Source organism: Eptatretus burgeri, chromosome 12 (assembly GCF_056783735.1).
Source record: "Eptatretus burgeri isolate ZD-2024b chromosome 12, Ebu_testis_v1, whole genome shotgun sequence".
Lineage (NCBI taxonomy): Eukaryota > Metazoa > Chordata > Myxini > Myxiniformes > Myxinidae > Eptatretus > Eptatretus burgeri.
In genome coordinates this window covers 1798834-1812827 of record NC_140972.1, presented here as the reverse complement: position 1 = coordinate 1812827, position 13994 = coordinate 1798834, and the positions used below count along the sequence as shown (strand labels likewise).

The window sequence follows — 13994 nt, the reverse complement described above, 5'->3', positions numbered from 1 at the left end:
CACAATTTTTCATGGACATATTCACCTTTTTCTTCCCAGGCGTATTCACAGTTTTTCACGGACATATTCACGGTTTTTTTCACAGACATATTCACGGTTTTTTTTTCCCAGACATATTCACAGTTTTTCATAGACATATTCACGTTTTTTTTTCCCAGGTGTATTCAAAGTTTTTCGCGGACATATTCACGTTTTTTTCCCCAGGCCTTTTCACAGTTTTTCGCGGACATATTCACGGTTTTTTTTTCCCCAGACATATTCACAGTTTTTCATCGACATATTCACGTTTTTTTCCCCAGGCGTATTCACAGTTTTTCGCGGACATATTCACGGTTTTTTTTTTCCCAGACATATTCACAGTTTTTCATGGACATATTCACGTTTTTTTTCCCAGGCGTATTCACAGTTTTTCGCGGACATATTCACGGTTTTTTTTACCAGACATATTCACAGTTTTTCATGGACATATTCACGTTTTTTTTCACAGACATATTCACGGTTTTTTTTTACCAGACATATTCACAGTTTTTCATGGACATATTCACGTTTTTTTTCACAGGTGTATTCAGTGTTTCGCGGACATATTCACGTTTTTTTCCCAAGCGTATTCACAGTTTTTCGCGGACATATTCACGGTTTTTTCCCACACATATTCACACTTTTTCGCGGACATATTCACGGTTTTTTTCACAGACATATTCAGAGTTTTTCATGGACATATTCACGTTTTTTTCCCAGGCATATTCAAAGTTTTTCATGGACATATTCACGGTTTTTTTCACAGGCATATTCAAAGTTTTTCGTGGTCATATTCACGGTTTTTTTCACAGACATATTCACAGTTTTTCTCGGACATATTCACGTTTTTTTCCCAGGCATATTCAAAGTTTTCATGGACATATTCACGGTTTTTTTCACAGACATATTCAAAGTTTTTCGTGGACATATTCACGGTTTTTTTCACAGGCATATTCCAAGTTTTTCGTGGACATATTCACGTTTTTTTCCCAGGTGTATTCACAGTTTTTCCCAGGCGTATAAAGTTTTTCCTGGACATATTCACGTTTTTTTTCCCAGGTGTATTCAAAGTTTTTCGTGGACATATTCACGTTTTTTTCCCAGGCGTATTCACATTTTTTCACAGACATATTCACGGTTTTTTTTTTTTTCACAGACATATTCACAATTTTTCATGGACATATTCACAATTTTTCATGGACATATTCACGTTTTTTTTCCCAGGTGTATTCAAAGTTTTTCGCGGACATATTCACGTTTTTTTCCCCGGGCGTATTCACAGTTTTTCACAGACATATTCACAGTTTTTTTTCCCAGACATATTCACAGTTTTTCATGGACATATTCACGTTTTTCTTCCCAGGTGTATTCAAAGTTTTTCATGGACATATTCACGTTTTTTCCCCAGGCGTATTCACAGTTTTTCACAGACATATTCACAGTTTTTTTTCCCAGACATATTCACAGTTTTTCATCGACATATTCACGTTTTTTTTCCCAGACATATTCACAGTTTTTCATCGACATATTCACGTTTTTTTTCCCAGGCGTATTCACAGTTTTTCGCGGACATATTCACGGTTTTTTTTTCCAGACATATTCACAGTTTTTCATGGACATATTCACGTTTTTTTTCACAGGTGTATTCAGTGTTTCGCGGACATATTCACGTTTTTTTCCCAGGCATATTCACAGTTTTTCGCGGACATATTCACGGTTTTTTCCCACACATATTCACAGTTTTTCGCGGACATATTCACGGTTTTTTTTCACAGACATATTCAGAGTTTTTCATGGACATATTCACGTTTTTTTCCCAGGCGTATTCACAGTTTTTCTCGGAGATATTCACGTTTTTTTTCCCACGCATATTTACAGTTTTTCTCGGACATATTCAGGTTTTTTTTCCCAGGTGAATTCACGGTTTTTTTCCCAGGTGTATTCACGGTTTTTTTTCGCAGACATATTCACAGTTTTTCATGGACATATTCCGTTTTTTTCCCAGGTGTATTCAAAGTTTTTCGCAGACATATTCACGGTTTTTTTCACAGACATGTTCACAGTTTTTCATGGACATATTCACGTTTTTTTCCCAGGTGTATTCAAAGTTTTTCACGGACATATTCACGTTTTTTTCCCAGGCGTATTCACAGTTTTTCTCGGACATATTCACGTTTTTTTCCCAGGCATATTCGCAGTTTTTCTCGGACATATTCACGGTTTTTTTTTCCCAGGTGAATTCACGGTTTTTTTCCCCAGGCGTATTCACGGTTTTTTTCGCAGACATATTCACAGTTTTTCATGGACATATTCACGTTTTTTTTCCCAGGTGTATTCAAAGTTTTTCGCGGACATATTCACCGTTTTTTTTCACAGACATATTCACGGTTTTTTTCACAGACATGTTCCCAGTTTTTCATGGACATATTCACGTTTTTTTCCCAGGTGTATTCAAAGTTTTTCGCGGACATATTCACGTTTTTTTCCCAGGCATATTCGCAGTTTTTCTCGGACATATTCACGGTTTTTTTTTCCCAGGTGAATTCACGGTTTTTTTCCCCAGGCGTATTCACGGTTTTTTTCGCAGACATATTCACAGTTTTTCATGGACATATTCACGTTTTTTTTCCCAGGTGTATTCAAAGTTTTTCGCGGACATATTCACCGTTTTTTTTCACAGACATATTCACGGTTTTTTTCACAGACATGTTCCCAGTTTTTCATGGACATATTCACGTTTTTTTCCCAGGTGTATTCAAAGTTTTTCGCGGACATATTCACGTTTTTTCCCCAGGCGTATTCACAGTTTTTCGCGGACATATTCACGGTTTTTTTTTTTTCCCAGACATGTTCACACTTTTTCATGGACATATTCACGTTTTTTTTCCCAGGTGTATTCAAAGTTTTTCGCAGACATATTCACCGTTTTTTTCACAGACATATTCACGGTTTTTTTCACAGACATGTTCACAGTTTTTCATGGACATATTCACGTTTTTTTTCCCAGGCGTATTCACAGTTTTTCGCGGACATATTCACGGTTTTTTTTTCCCAGACATATTCACAGTTTTTCATGGACATATTCACGTTTTTTTCACAGGTGTATTCAGTGTTTCGCGGACATATTCACGTTTTTCCCAGGCGTACTCACAGTTTTTCGCGGACATATTCACGGTTTTTTCCCACACATATTCACAGTTTTTCGCGGACATATTCACGTTTTTTTCCCAGGTGTATTCAAAGTTTTTCGCACACATATTCACCGTTTTTTTCACAGACATATTCACGGTTTTTTTCACAGACATGTTCACAGTTTTTCATGGACATATTCACGTTTTTTTCCAGGTGTATTCAAAGTTTTTCACGGACATATTCACGTTTTTTTCGCAGGAATATTCACAGTTTTTCTCGGACATATTCACGGTTTTTTCGCAGGTGTATTCACAGTTTTTCTCGGACATATTCACGTTTTTTTTTCCCAGGCATATTCACAGTTTTTCTCGGACATATTCACGGTTTTTTTTCCCAGGTGAATTCACGGTTTTTTTCCCCAGGCGAATTCACCGTTTTTTTCGCAGACATATTCACAGTTTTTCATGGACATATTCACGTTTTTTTTTCCCAGGTGTATTCAAAGTTTTTCGCGGACATATTCACGGTTTTTTTTCACAGGCGTATTCAGTTTTTCGCGGACATATTCACGTTTTTTTTCCTAGGCGTATTCACAGTTTTTCGCGGACATATTTACGTTTTTTTTTCCCCAGGCGTATTCACGGTTTTTTTTTCCCAGGCGTATTCACGGTTTTTTTCGCAGACATATTCACAGTTTTTCATGGACATATTCACGTTTTTTTTCCCAGGTGTATTCAAAGTTTTTCGCAGACATATTCACCGTTTTTTTTCACAGACATATTCACGGTTTTTTACACAGACATGTTCACAGTTTTTCATGGACATATTCACGTTTTTTTTCCCAGGCGTATTCACAGTTTTTCGCGGACATATTCACGGTTTTTTTTCCCAGACATATTCACAGTTTTTCATGGACATATTCACGTTTTTTTTCACAGGTGTATTCAGTGTTTCGCGGACATATTCACGTTTTTCCCAGGCGTACTCACAGTTTTTCGCGGACATATTCACGGTTTTTCCCACACATATTCACAGTTTTTCGCGGACATATTCACGTTTTTTTTCACAGGTGTATTCAGTGTTTCACGGACATATTCACGTTTTTTCCCAGGTGTATTCAAAGTTTTTCGCACACATATTCACCGTTTTTTTCACAGACCTATTCACGGTTTTTTTCACAGACATGTTCACAGTTTTTCATGGACATATTCACGTTTTTTTCCAGGTGTATTCAAAGTTTTTCACGGACATATTCACGTTTTTTTCGCAGGAATATTCACAGTTTTTCTCGGACATATTCACGGTTTTTTCGCAGGCATATTCACAGTTTTTCTCGGACATATTCACCGTTTTTTCGCAGGTGTATTCACAGTTTTTCTCGGACATATTCACGTTTTTTTCCCAGGCATATTCACAGTTTTTCTCGGACATATTCACGGTTTTTTTTCCCAGGTGAATTCACGGTTTTTTTCCCCAGGCGAATTCACCGTTTTTTTCGCAGACATATTCACAGTTTTTCATGGACATATTCACGTTTTTTTTTCCCAGGTGTATTCAAAGTTTTTCGCAGACATATTCACCGTTTTTTTTCACAGACATATTCACGGTTTTTTACACAGACATGTTCACAGTTTTTCATGGACATATTCACGTTTTTTTTCCCAGGCGTATTCACAGTTTTTCGCGGACATATTCACGGTTTTTTTTCCCAGACATATTCACAGTTTTTCATGGACATATTCACGTTTTTTTTCACAGGTGTATTCAGTGTTTCGCGGACATATTCACGTTTTTCCCAGGCGTACTCACAGTTTTTCGCGGACATATTCACGGTTTTTTCCCACACATATTCACAGTTTTTCGCGGACATATTCACGTTTTTTTTCACAGGTGTATTCAGTGTTTCACGGACATATTCACGTTTTTTTCCCAGGTGTATTCAAAGTTTTTCGCACACATATTCACCGTTTTTTTCACAGACCTATTCACGGTTTTTTTCACAGACATGTTCACAGTTTTTCATGGACATATTCACGTTTTTTTCCAGGTGTATTCAAAGTTTTTCACGGACATATTCACGTTTTTTTCGCAGGAATATTCACAGTTTTTCTCGGACATATTCACGGTTTTTTCGCAGGCATATTCACAGTTTTTCTCGGACATATTCACCGTTTTTTCGCAGGTGTATTCACAGTTTTTCTCGGACATATTCACGTTTTTTTCCCAGGCATATTCACAGTTTTTCTCGGACATATTCACGGTTTTTTTTCCCAGGTGAATTCACGGTTTTTTTCCCCAGGCGAATTCACCGTTTTTTTCGCAGACATATTCACAGTTTTTCATGGACATATTCACGTTTTTTTTTCCCAGGTGTATTCAAAGTTTTTCGCGGACATATTCACGGTTTTTTTTCACAGGCGTATTCAGTTTTTCGCGGACATATTCACGTTTTTTTTCCTAGGCGTATTCACAGTTTTTCGCGGACATATTTACGTTTTTTTTTCCCCAGGCGTATTCACGGTTTTTTTTTCCCAGGCGTATTCACGGTTTTTTTCGCAGACATATTCACAGTTTTTCATGGACATATTCACGGTTTTTTTCGCAGACATATTCACAGTTTTTCATGGACATATTCACGTTTTTTTTCCCAGGTGTATTCAAAGTTTTTCGCGAAATATTCACGGTTTTTTTCACAGACATATTCATGGTTTTTTTCGCAGACATATTCACAGTTTTTCGCGGACATATTCACGGTTTTTTTTTTCCCCAGGCGTATTCAAATTTTTTTCGCGGACATATTAAGGTGTTTTTTCCCAGGCGTATTCGCAGTTTTTCGCGGAAATATTCATGTTTTTTTTTTCCCAGGCATATTCGCAGTTTGTCCCAGACATAACCACAGTTTTTTATGGACATATTCATGTTTTTTTTCGCAGGTGTATTCAAAGTTTTTCGCAGACATATTCACGTTTTTTTTCCCAGGCGTGTTCACAGTTTTTCGCGGATATCTTCACGGTTTTTTTCACAGACATATTCACATTTTTTCGCGGACATATTAACGTTTTTTTCCCAGGCGTATTCACATTTTTTCACGGACATATTCATGGTTTTTCATGGACATATTCACGGTTTTTTCACAGACATATTCACATTTTTTCTTGGACATATTCACGTTTTTTTCCCAGGCGTATTCACAGTTTTAGGGGACATATTCACGGTTTTTTCCCAGGCGTATTCACATTTTTTCGCGGACATATTCATGGTTTTTCATGGACATATTTATGGTTTTTTTTTCCCCAGGCGTATTCACAGTTTTTTCACGGACATATTAAGGTGTTTTTTCCCAGGCGTATTTGCAGTTTTTCGCGGAAATATTCATGTTTTTTTTTTTTTCCCAGGCGTATTCGCAGTTTGTCCCAGACATAACCACAGTTTTTCATGGACATATTCACGTTTTTTTTCCCAGGTGTATTTAACGTTTTTCGCGGACATATTCACGGTTTTTTCACAGACATATTCACAGTTTTTCATGGACATATTCACGTTTTTTTCCCAGCTGTATTCAAAGTTTTTCGCGGACATATTCACGTTTTTTTTTCCCAGGCGTATTCAGTTTTAGGGGACATATTCACGGTTTTTTCCCAGGCGTATTCACATTTTTTCACGGACATATTCATGGTTTTTCATGGACATATTCACGGTTTTTTTTTCCCAGGCGTATTCACAGTTTTTCGCGGACATATTCATGGTTTGTTTTTTTCCCAGACATATTCACAGTTTTTCGCGGACATATTTATGGTTTGTTTTTTTTCCCAGGCATATTCACAGTTTTTCGTGGACATATTTACTGTTTTTTTCCTCCGGGCGTATTCACAGTTTTTCGCGGACATATTCAAGTTTCCCCCCCCCCCCCACCCGGGCGTATTCACACTTTTTCACGAACATATTTACGGTTTTTTTTTTCCCAGGCATATTCACAATTTTTCGCGGACATATTTACGGTTTTTTTTTTTCCCCCGGGCGTATTCACAGTTCTTCGCGGAAATATTTACCGTTTGTTTTTTTTTCCCAGGCATATTCACAGTTTTTCGCGGACATATTTACGGTTTGTTTTTTCCCAGACATATTCACGGTTTTTCGCGGACATATTTACGGTTTGTTTTTTTTCCCAGGCATATTAACAGTTTTTCGCAGACATATTTACGGTTTGTTTTTTTTTTCCAGGCATATTCACAGTTTTTCGTGGACATATTGACGTTTTTTTTTTCCCCCAGGCGTATTCACAGTTTTTCGCGGACATATTTACGGTTTGTTTTTTCTCAGGCATATTAACAGTTTTTCGCGGACATATTTACGGTTTGTTTTTTCCCAGACATATTCACAGTTTTTCGTGGACATATTTACGGTTTGTTTTTTTTTTTTCCCAGGCATATTCACAGTTTTTCGCGGACATATTTACGGTTTGTTTTTTTCCCAGACATATTCACAGTTTTTCGTGGACATATTTACGGTTTGTTTTTTTTCCCAGGCATATTCACAGTTTTTCGCGGACATATTTACGGTTTGTTTTTTCCCAGGCATATTCACAGTTTTTCCCGGGCGTTTTCTTGGTTTTTCCCGGGATTTTTTTTATTTTTCCTTCATGAATCACGAACCACCAGGAACCTATCTCTCCTTTTTCATTTGAAACAATGCCCCAACATTCTTGGATTCGACATTCATGGCATTTTTCAGGAGCGTATCTCCCACAAACAGTGGCCTCCGATAGTATGTGCATAATTTCCAGATTGTACTCCCTCCCTTCTCCCCTACCTCAAGTGGCACATGCAGGATGCTTATTTATTTCTTCATACTTTATTTTTTGTCTTTCTCTTCAACTAATTATCTTAGACAAACCTTGATAAAAATTTAACCAGATTTGTCATGCATTTTTGCTTCTTTTTTGACATTGGCTTGTGTTTTTGTGCAATAGATGTGGATTTTGGAAGCTTTTGGTGAGAGGTCTTACACGGTGAGCGATTTCGGACAGAATTTCTACGGTTTCACCACTTGGGTGCTTGTAATCAACCTCACCATGCCACTGGGAATCTTCTACCGTATGCACTCAGTTGCCAGCCTTTTCGAAGTTTTCTCTACGGCTTAAAGCCAGCAAGATAAATGACTTCTCACCATGTAACCAGTAGAGTGAGAAATGATGTCACGCTTTGATCGCTTAACAATCGCTCTCAAGGACGGTTACTTTATCAACTGCGTTCATCATAGTTAGACATTGTGCAGTTCACGTATTATGCTTCATGAATATACCATTAAGGATTTATCTTTTTCAGGGAAGTTTTGACTCATCTCTTCCAGGGAACAGGATCTATAAAAGTGCCATTTGACGCCAGCAGTGTTCTGCTGCAGTTTTACTAGATAGATGTATGCTGCAGTTTCTTTCGAACGATCCAGTGATGTACTTCTCCATGCTTCAGTCCAATGGGATGCTGTACCTCTGCAAAGGTGGCCAATTTAATAATTCACACTGCATTCAGACCATTGCCTGATTATATCCTTCTATGCATATTTTCTTCACTTAAAGATTTATCTCAATTGTTCGCATAGCCTCAGCCTCTGGATACAAAATAAAATAATAAAAGTATTTCAGCTGTTATGGGATTTCCTGGCAAATAAGCACTTTTATTTCCTGATCTTTGCATTATCTGTTGAAGGTCTTGCTCAATACCAGGCCACAGAGCTACCAAAGAGTACAGATATGCTGTGGACACTTTGTTATCCTGGTGTTTTGAGGGTGTTTTTTGTTCTCACCTTAGTAATATGAATGTTTTTCATCTGTCACATTATGCTCTGTGACAAGGGAATGCACATCCTCACACTGCCTTTATTGCAAGAAGTTTTGTTTTTCAAAATAACAATGTGAGTTTTTATTTTATAAGTTGTCTAGCAAACACAAGACCAACTAGAAAAAGAGCAATCAGAGATTGCAGACCCTCGTCAGGACCTGTTTTGTGTGGTGTATTTTGTGTGGTGTTTGTGTACTGATGTGTTACGTGATTAATAAGAGACGCAACTAGAACTGCCACTTTATAACTGCAGGCAGTGATGACCAGGTACCAAGACGTCCCACTTTGATGTAACCCTGCTTTGATCGGACACCTGACCCTGACCCATGACCTTTTTATTATTATTCATTATTCAATTGAATTTAGAATGAGATTAAAATATATTCAATACAAATCAAATGCAAGACCAAATAGGTACCAGTCCTGCATTAGAGTCATCATAAGGAACTCAAATAAGCAAAAAGCAAAGATAAAGTCATCAGGAGGAACCTGGATAGGATTCGCATTTCAGCTGCGACTCCTCTACTCTCAAAACCATCCAGGCACAGCCAAGTGAGCCTCATTAAAAAAACATAAATAAATCAAATAACAAAAACAAACCTTATCAAAAAATTTAATAATTCTTTTTTATGTTGAAGACTTCAGTCATGGACTAAATAGTCCTCATCGAGGCCAAGCCTTAAATAAAAGAACTACATTGATAGAAAAGTTTTTGAGGAAGTAAAAAAAAATCTGCTTTTTGAAAAGGGGAAGGTCATAAGTGTTTGGGAAGACATGAAAAGGTAAAGATTTCCAGAGTTTGGCAGTGGAGGGAAAGAAACAAACATCGTAATGGCCCACCCTTGAGTTGCCAATGGCCACACAATATTGCCAATGGCCACAATGGTCTGGCTGCAAGACCATGCGTCCGATCAAGTTTAACATTAAAATATGTATTCCCCATCACCACGAGATCATAAATATGAAGTTTCACTTTGATTAATTAAGCGGTTCCAGAGAAAACATTATTTAATATTTTCTTCAATCCAATATGGCTGCCAAACCATGTGACCTTTGATGTCATATGTGTGAACCTTTTGTTCCTCATGGATAGGCGGTCATACGTGTAAAGTTTTTCCTCGATCTGTTCAGCCACTTCAGAGAAGATATTTGAAGCTTAAAAAAAGGCTGCCGAATCATGTGACCAATAACGTCATCAATTTTTTTTTATGTGACCATTTTATCCATAGTTAATTATCAAGTGACCATTTTATCCCAAGTGACCAAAAAAAATCACCCTTAAAAATTTTCATACTGATCTGATGTAGCGTTCCTCATATGCACTTATGACGTCATAACGAAGGCACCTTTGACGTCATAAAAAAATCACACTTATTCCCCATGAGGAGTACTTGCCATGTGCCAAGTTGCAATTTGTTCCTTGGTGCGGTTTCAGAAATAGAGGTCCAAAGTTTCTCCTTTTTTCCAATATGGCTGCCACACCTCTTGACCTATGATGTCATAATTATTATTAAAAGATTTTACATGAGCGGTCGCACCAATGATGAAAATTTCGTCTCAATCCAACAACAAAGAGTTGCAGAGAAAGACACGAAAGTTCTGTGCAGACTGACAGACAAACAAACGGACCTAAACACAATATCCTCTCCTTTGGCAAGGGTAATTATTTAAGACAAAGTGAAATGCGATGGTAATTTGGCCATTAGCATATAGTAGGTATACTATTCTTCTGGCAGGAATCTATGAACATTCTTTTTTGTATAGCAAGCATTTTGAGGAGTACTTTACCCTAATGTTTCAAGCATTTTGATTATTTGTTTAACATAACTAAAATAAATATCGAAGAGAAATCATACACCTGCAAAGTTTAATTTATTTGTTGGAGTGGCGAAGTTCAGTCATTCAAACTTCTGGGTCTCACGATTAGCCATGATATTTCTTGCGCACACCACATTTCAAAGTTGGCCTCCAAAGTCAGTCGCTGACTGATCCAAAACCATGATCCAGAAGATGGCACACATATTGATATCTCTCCCGACCTGGGAAACACCGGGATGTCAATTTATAGCTGGGTTGAGAATCGAACCCAAGCAGGGCAGCTCAGAGGTGACTCTGTATATCTGTAGGGTCTTATGCTCGGCCTGTGCAATGATAATATCATTCATGATATTGTTAATTCTTCGTATTTTATGAACGTGAGATATGAAAAAGAATCCACAGAGTTAATTGTATTTATTAACGTGGTACATGAAAAGTCAAGTCATTTGGCAAGAAACCAATTTTGTTTTCTTTCCATTGTGAAAAGTTAATAATCCATAACAATATTGATACAAATATATCTGTTTGCCACCGTTGAATTACATGTAGCGTATCATAAGATTTCAGATACAAACCTCATATTTCACTTTGCCACGTTTCACACGAATCACAAAAGATTGTTTTCAATTAGATCACGTGTGCATGCAATCATAATGACGAAACTCCATTTTGGATTGAAAATTCCACCAATCATGAACTATTACCATATCTTTGATGTGTGTGTGTGTGTGTGTGTGTGTGTGTGTGTGTGTGTGTGTGTGTGTGTGTGTGTGTGTGTGTGTGTGTGTGTGTGTGTGTGTGTGTGTGTGTAATATAGCCATTGTATTTAAATCATATCATTTCTGTTGTATTTTATCATCACCTTTTAAACCAACGAATGTTTATGAACACTGAAATGTAAAAATATAGCATTGATTCCTTGTTTTTTTTCATGGTGGAATTTTTTTCATTTTATTGGAAACTGTTAATTTGTTCTCATGTAATCTGTTTTGTTTGAGTGAGCTTTGTTTTGAATGTATCAAGGATGGTGCTTTTGTTTGTTTTTAACAAAATGTGAATATGTTTTATTTACGTTATTCTTTGTCTCTCTTGTTTGTTTTTATAACAGGTATTTTTGTTGCATTTTTATCACAATAATATATAAATAAATGCTTTCATTGATCAACAGTTAATTTTGTTTGCTGTCTTTCAAATTCCATAAGTTTAAGCATTAACTGGTTGATGCATAAAATCGATTACTAAAATGGCTTGACAATCAGAAGTGTGCACTTGCAATGAAAGTGTTAAACTATAAGATTTGTAATATAGAATACATGAACACACCTTAAATGTCCGAAGTTACATTTGTACTTAAAATTTCCATGACCAGCTATACATTTATAATAGTTTAAGCATTCAAAGTGGGACTGAAGTTCCCCAACTATATGGTCTAAAACAGGGGTTCTTAACCTTTTGATGATTCCAGACCCCCAATGGATTGCCCAAAATGGTCCCATACCCCCCTTCGCTTGACTGTCGAAATCATCATCATCACCAGTCCTGCAGTTGACAGCATGAATTCCAAAGATGTCAATAGCTTGAATTTATTTTAGATATGGATAGCTAGGAATAGAACATGAAAGGCAATCATAAGCATTTATCATATATATTTACAAAATAAAAATAAAAAATAACCGAGAAATTACAAATATACAAACAGCTACAAGTATTTTACAATATAACCTTGATTCACCTATTTCAGATTATAACTCAGCAACTTTACTTCTTGTAGTTGAGTTTTATTACACAAAAGAAGAAAACAAACTTGATTGTGCAAGTTTTTCAATATCTCGACCACATAACACACTCTTACTAACCTCGTGAGATATTTGATGTTATTTTTGTGCAATCAAAATATGGAATCGGGGTACAGTTACTGACAATGCTACTCGCATGTCATCTGATACATCAAGTCGATTTCTCCACTTTGATTTCAGATTTAATAATGCAGAGAATCCTGTTTCACAAAGGTACGTAGTTGTGAAGGGAACCAAACATTCATTGCCCTCAAAGCCAAGTTTGGGTAAGCTGCGATTTGCTCACACCAAAACTGCTTGACATACATCCCAGCCCTTTCAAAATCAGCTTTCTTTCTTGGGTCTTCTTGGAAGTCAATGAAATAATCCTTTGCTGAATCGTTGTCATGCAATCTCGATATATCAAACGAGAAAGGGTTTTGGATCCAAACAGATTCAATGCTAAGATCATCAATATCTGAGAAGTAACCTTCAAAATTTGTACATAGGACTTCCAAATGGTTCTTGACCTCTTGAAGTATTTCTACAGGCAATGATTTACCATCTCCAACAAGAATATTGTCAAGGATTGGGAAGTTTGCCAGGTTTCCGCTTTCAACACGGCGACTCCAAATAGGTAATTTACTTGTAAATGCGCCAACTTTTCCCCTGGCTTGAATAATGTCCACATCCCTTCCTTGCATTGACATGTTCAATTCATTGAGGAGACTAAAAATATCAGCTAAATATCCCAGGCTAACAATAAAATGTTCATCTTCAAAATGATTTGCAAGGGGGGATTGTTGATGCTTGAGGAATTCGAAAATTTCATCCTGAATTTCCACTACACTTTTGAAAACACGACCACGACTCAGCCAACGTACCTCTGTGTGGTACAATAATACACTATGTTCCGCTCCAATCTCATCACAGAATTTTTGGAATAGCCAATGATTCAATACACGTCCATGAATAAAGTTGACTGTTTGCACAACTATTCCCATCACTTCTTTAAGTTTCTTTGGCAATGTTTTGGATGCCAAAGCTTGGCGATGTAGAACACAGTGTGTGGTGAGCACATGTGGAGCTTTCTCCTTGACCATAGCAACAAATCCAGATTTTTAGCCAATCATGGCAGGAGCTCCATCCATACAAATAGACTCAATCAAATCCCATCCTAACTCATGGCGATCCAAGAACGATTGGATCAGCTTGAATACATCAACTGCTTTGGTTGCTGTTTCGAGTCATTCACAAAATAAAAACTCTTTCTTGATGTTCTTTTCATGTGCATAGTGTACAAATACAAGCAATTGACTGTGGTTTGAAACGTCAGTTGATTCATCGATCTGCATGCTGATTTTTGCAGGACTCTGTTTAATCTCACTGACAACTTGGGTTGTTATGTCCTGAC

The 13994-nt window shown here is 37.0% G+C and overlaps 1 protein-coding gene across 2 annotated transcripts in view; it reads left to right on the top strand.

Moving 5' to 3' along the window:
- The window catches only part of LOC147014973 (proton channel OTOP2-like), an 89163-nt gene extending 77532 nt beyond the window's left edge, over positions 1 to 11631 (top strand). Inside the window, exon 5 of one of the 2 annotated variants that reach the window (XR_015050170.1) lies at positions 8120 to 8257. Coding sequence is in view for 1 of the 2 variants with exons in the window: in XM_085849235.1 (XP_085705361.1) it covers positions 8120 to 8145 (26 nt within the window). In the remaining variant the exon portion in view is untranslated. Of the gene's footprint in view, positions 1 to 8119 lie in introns of both variants that reach the window. The other variant, XM_085849235.1, reaches the window with a different exon arrangement.
- The last annotated feature ends 2363 nt before the right edge of the window (positions 11632 to 13994 follow it).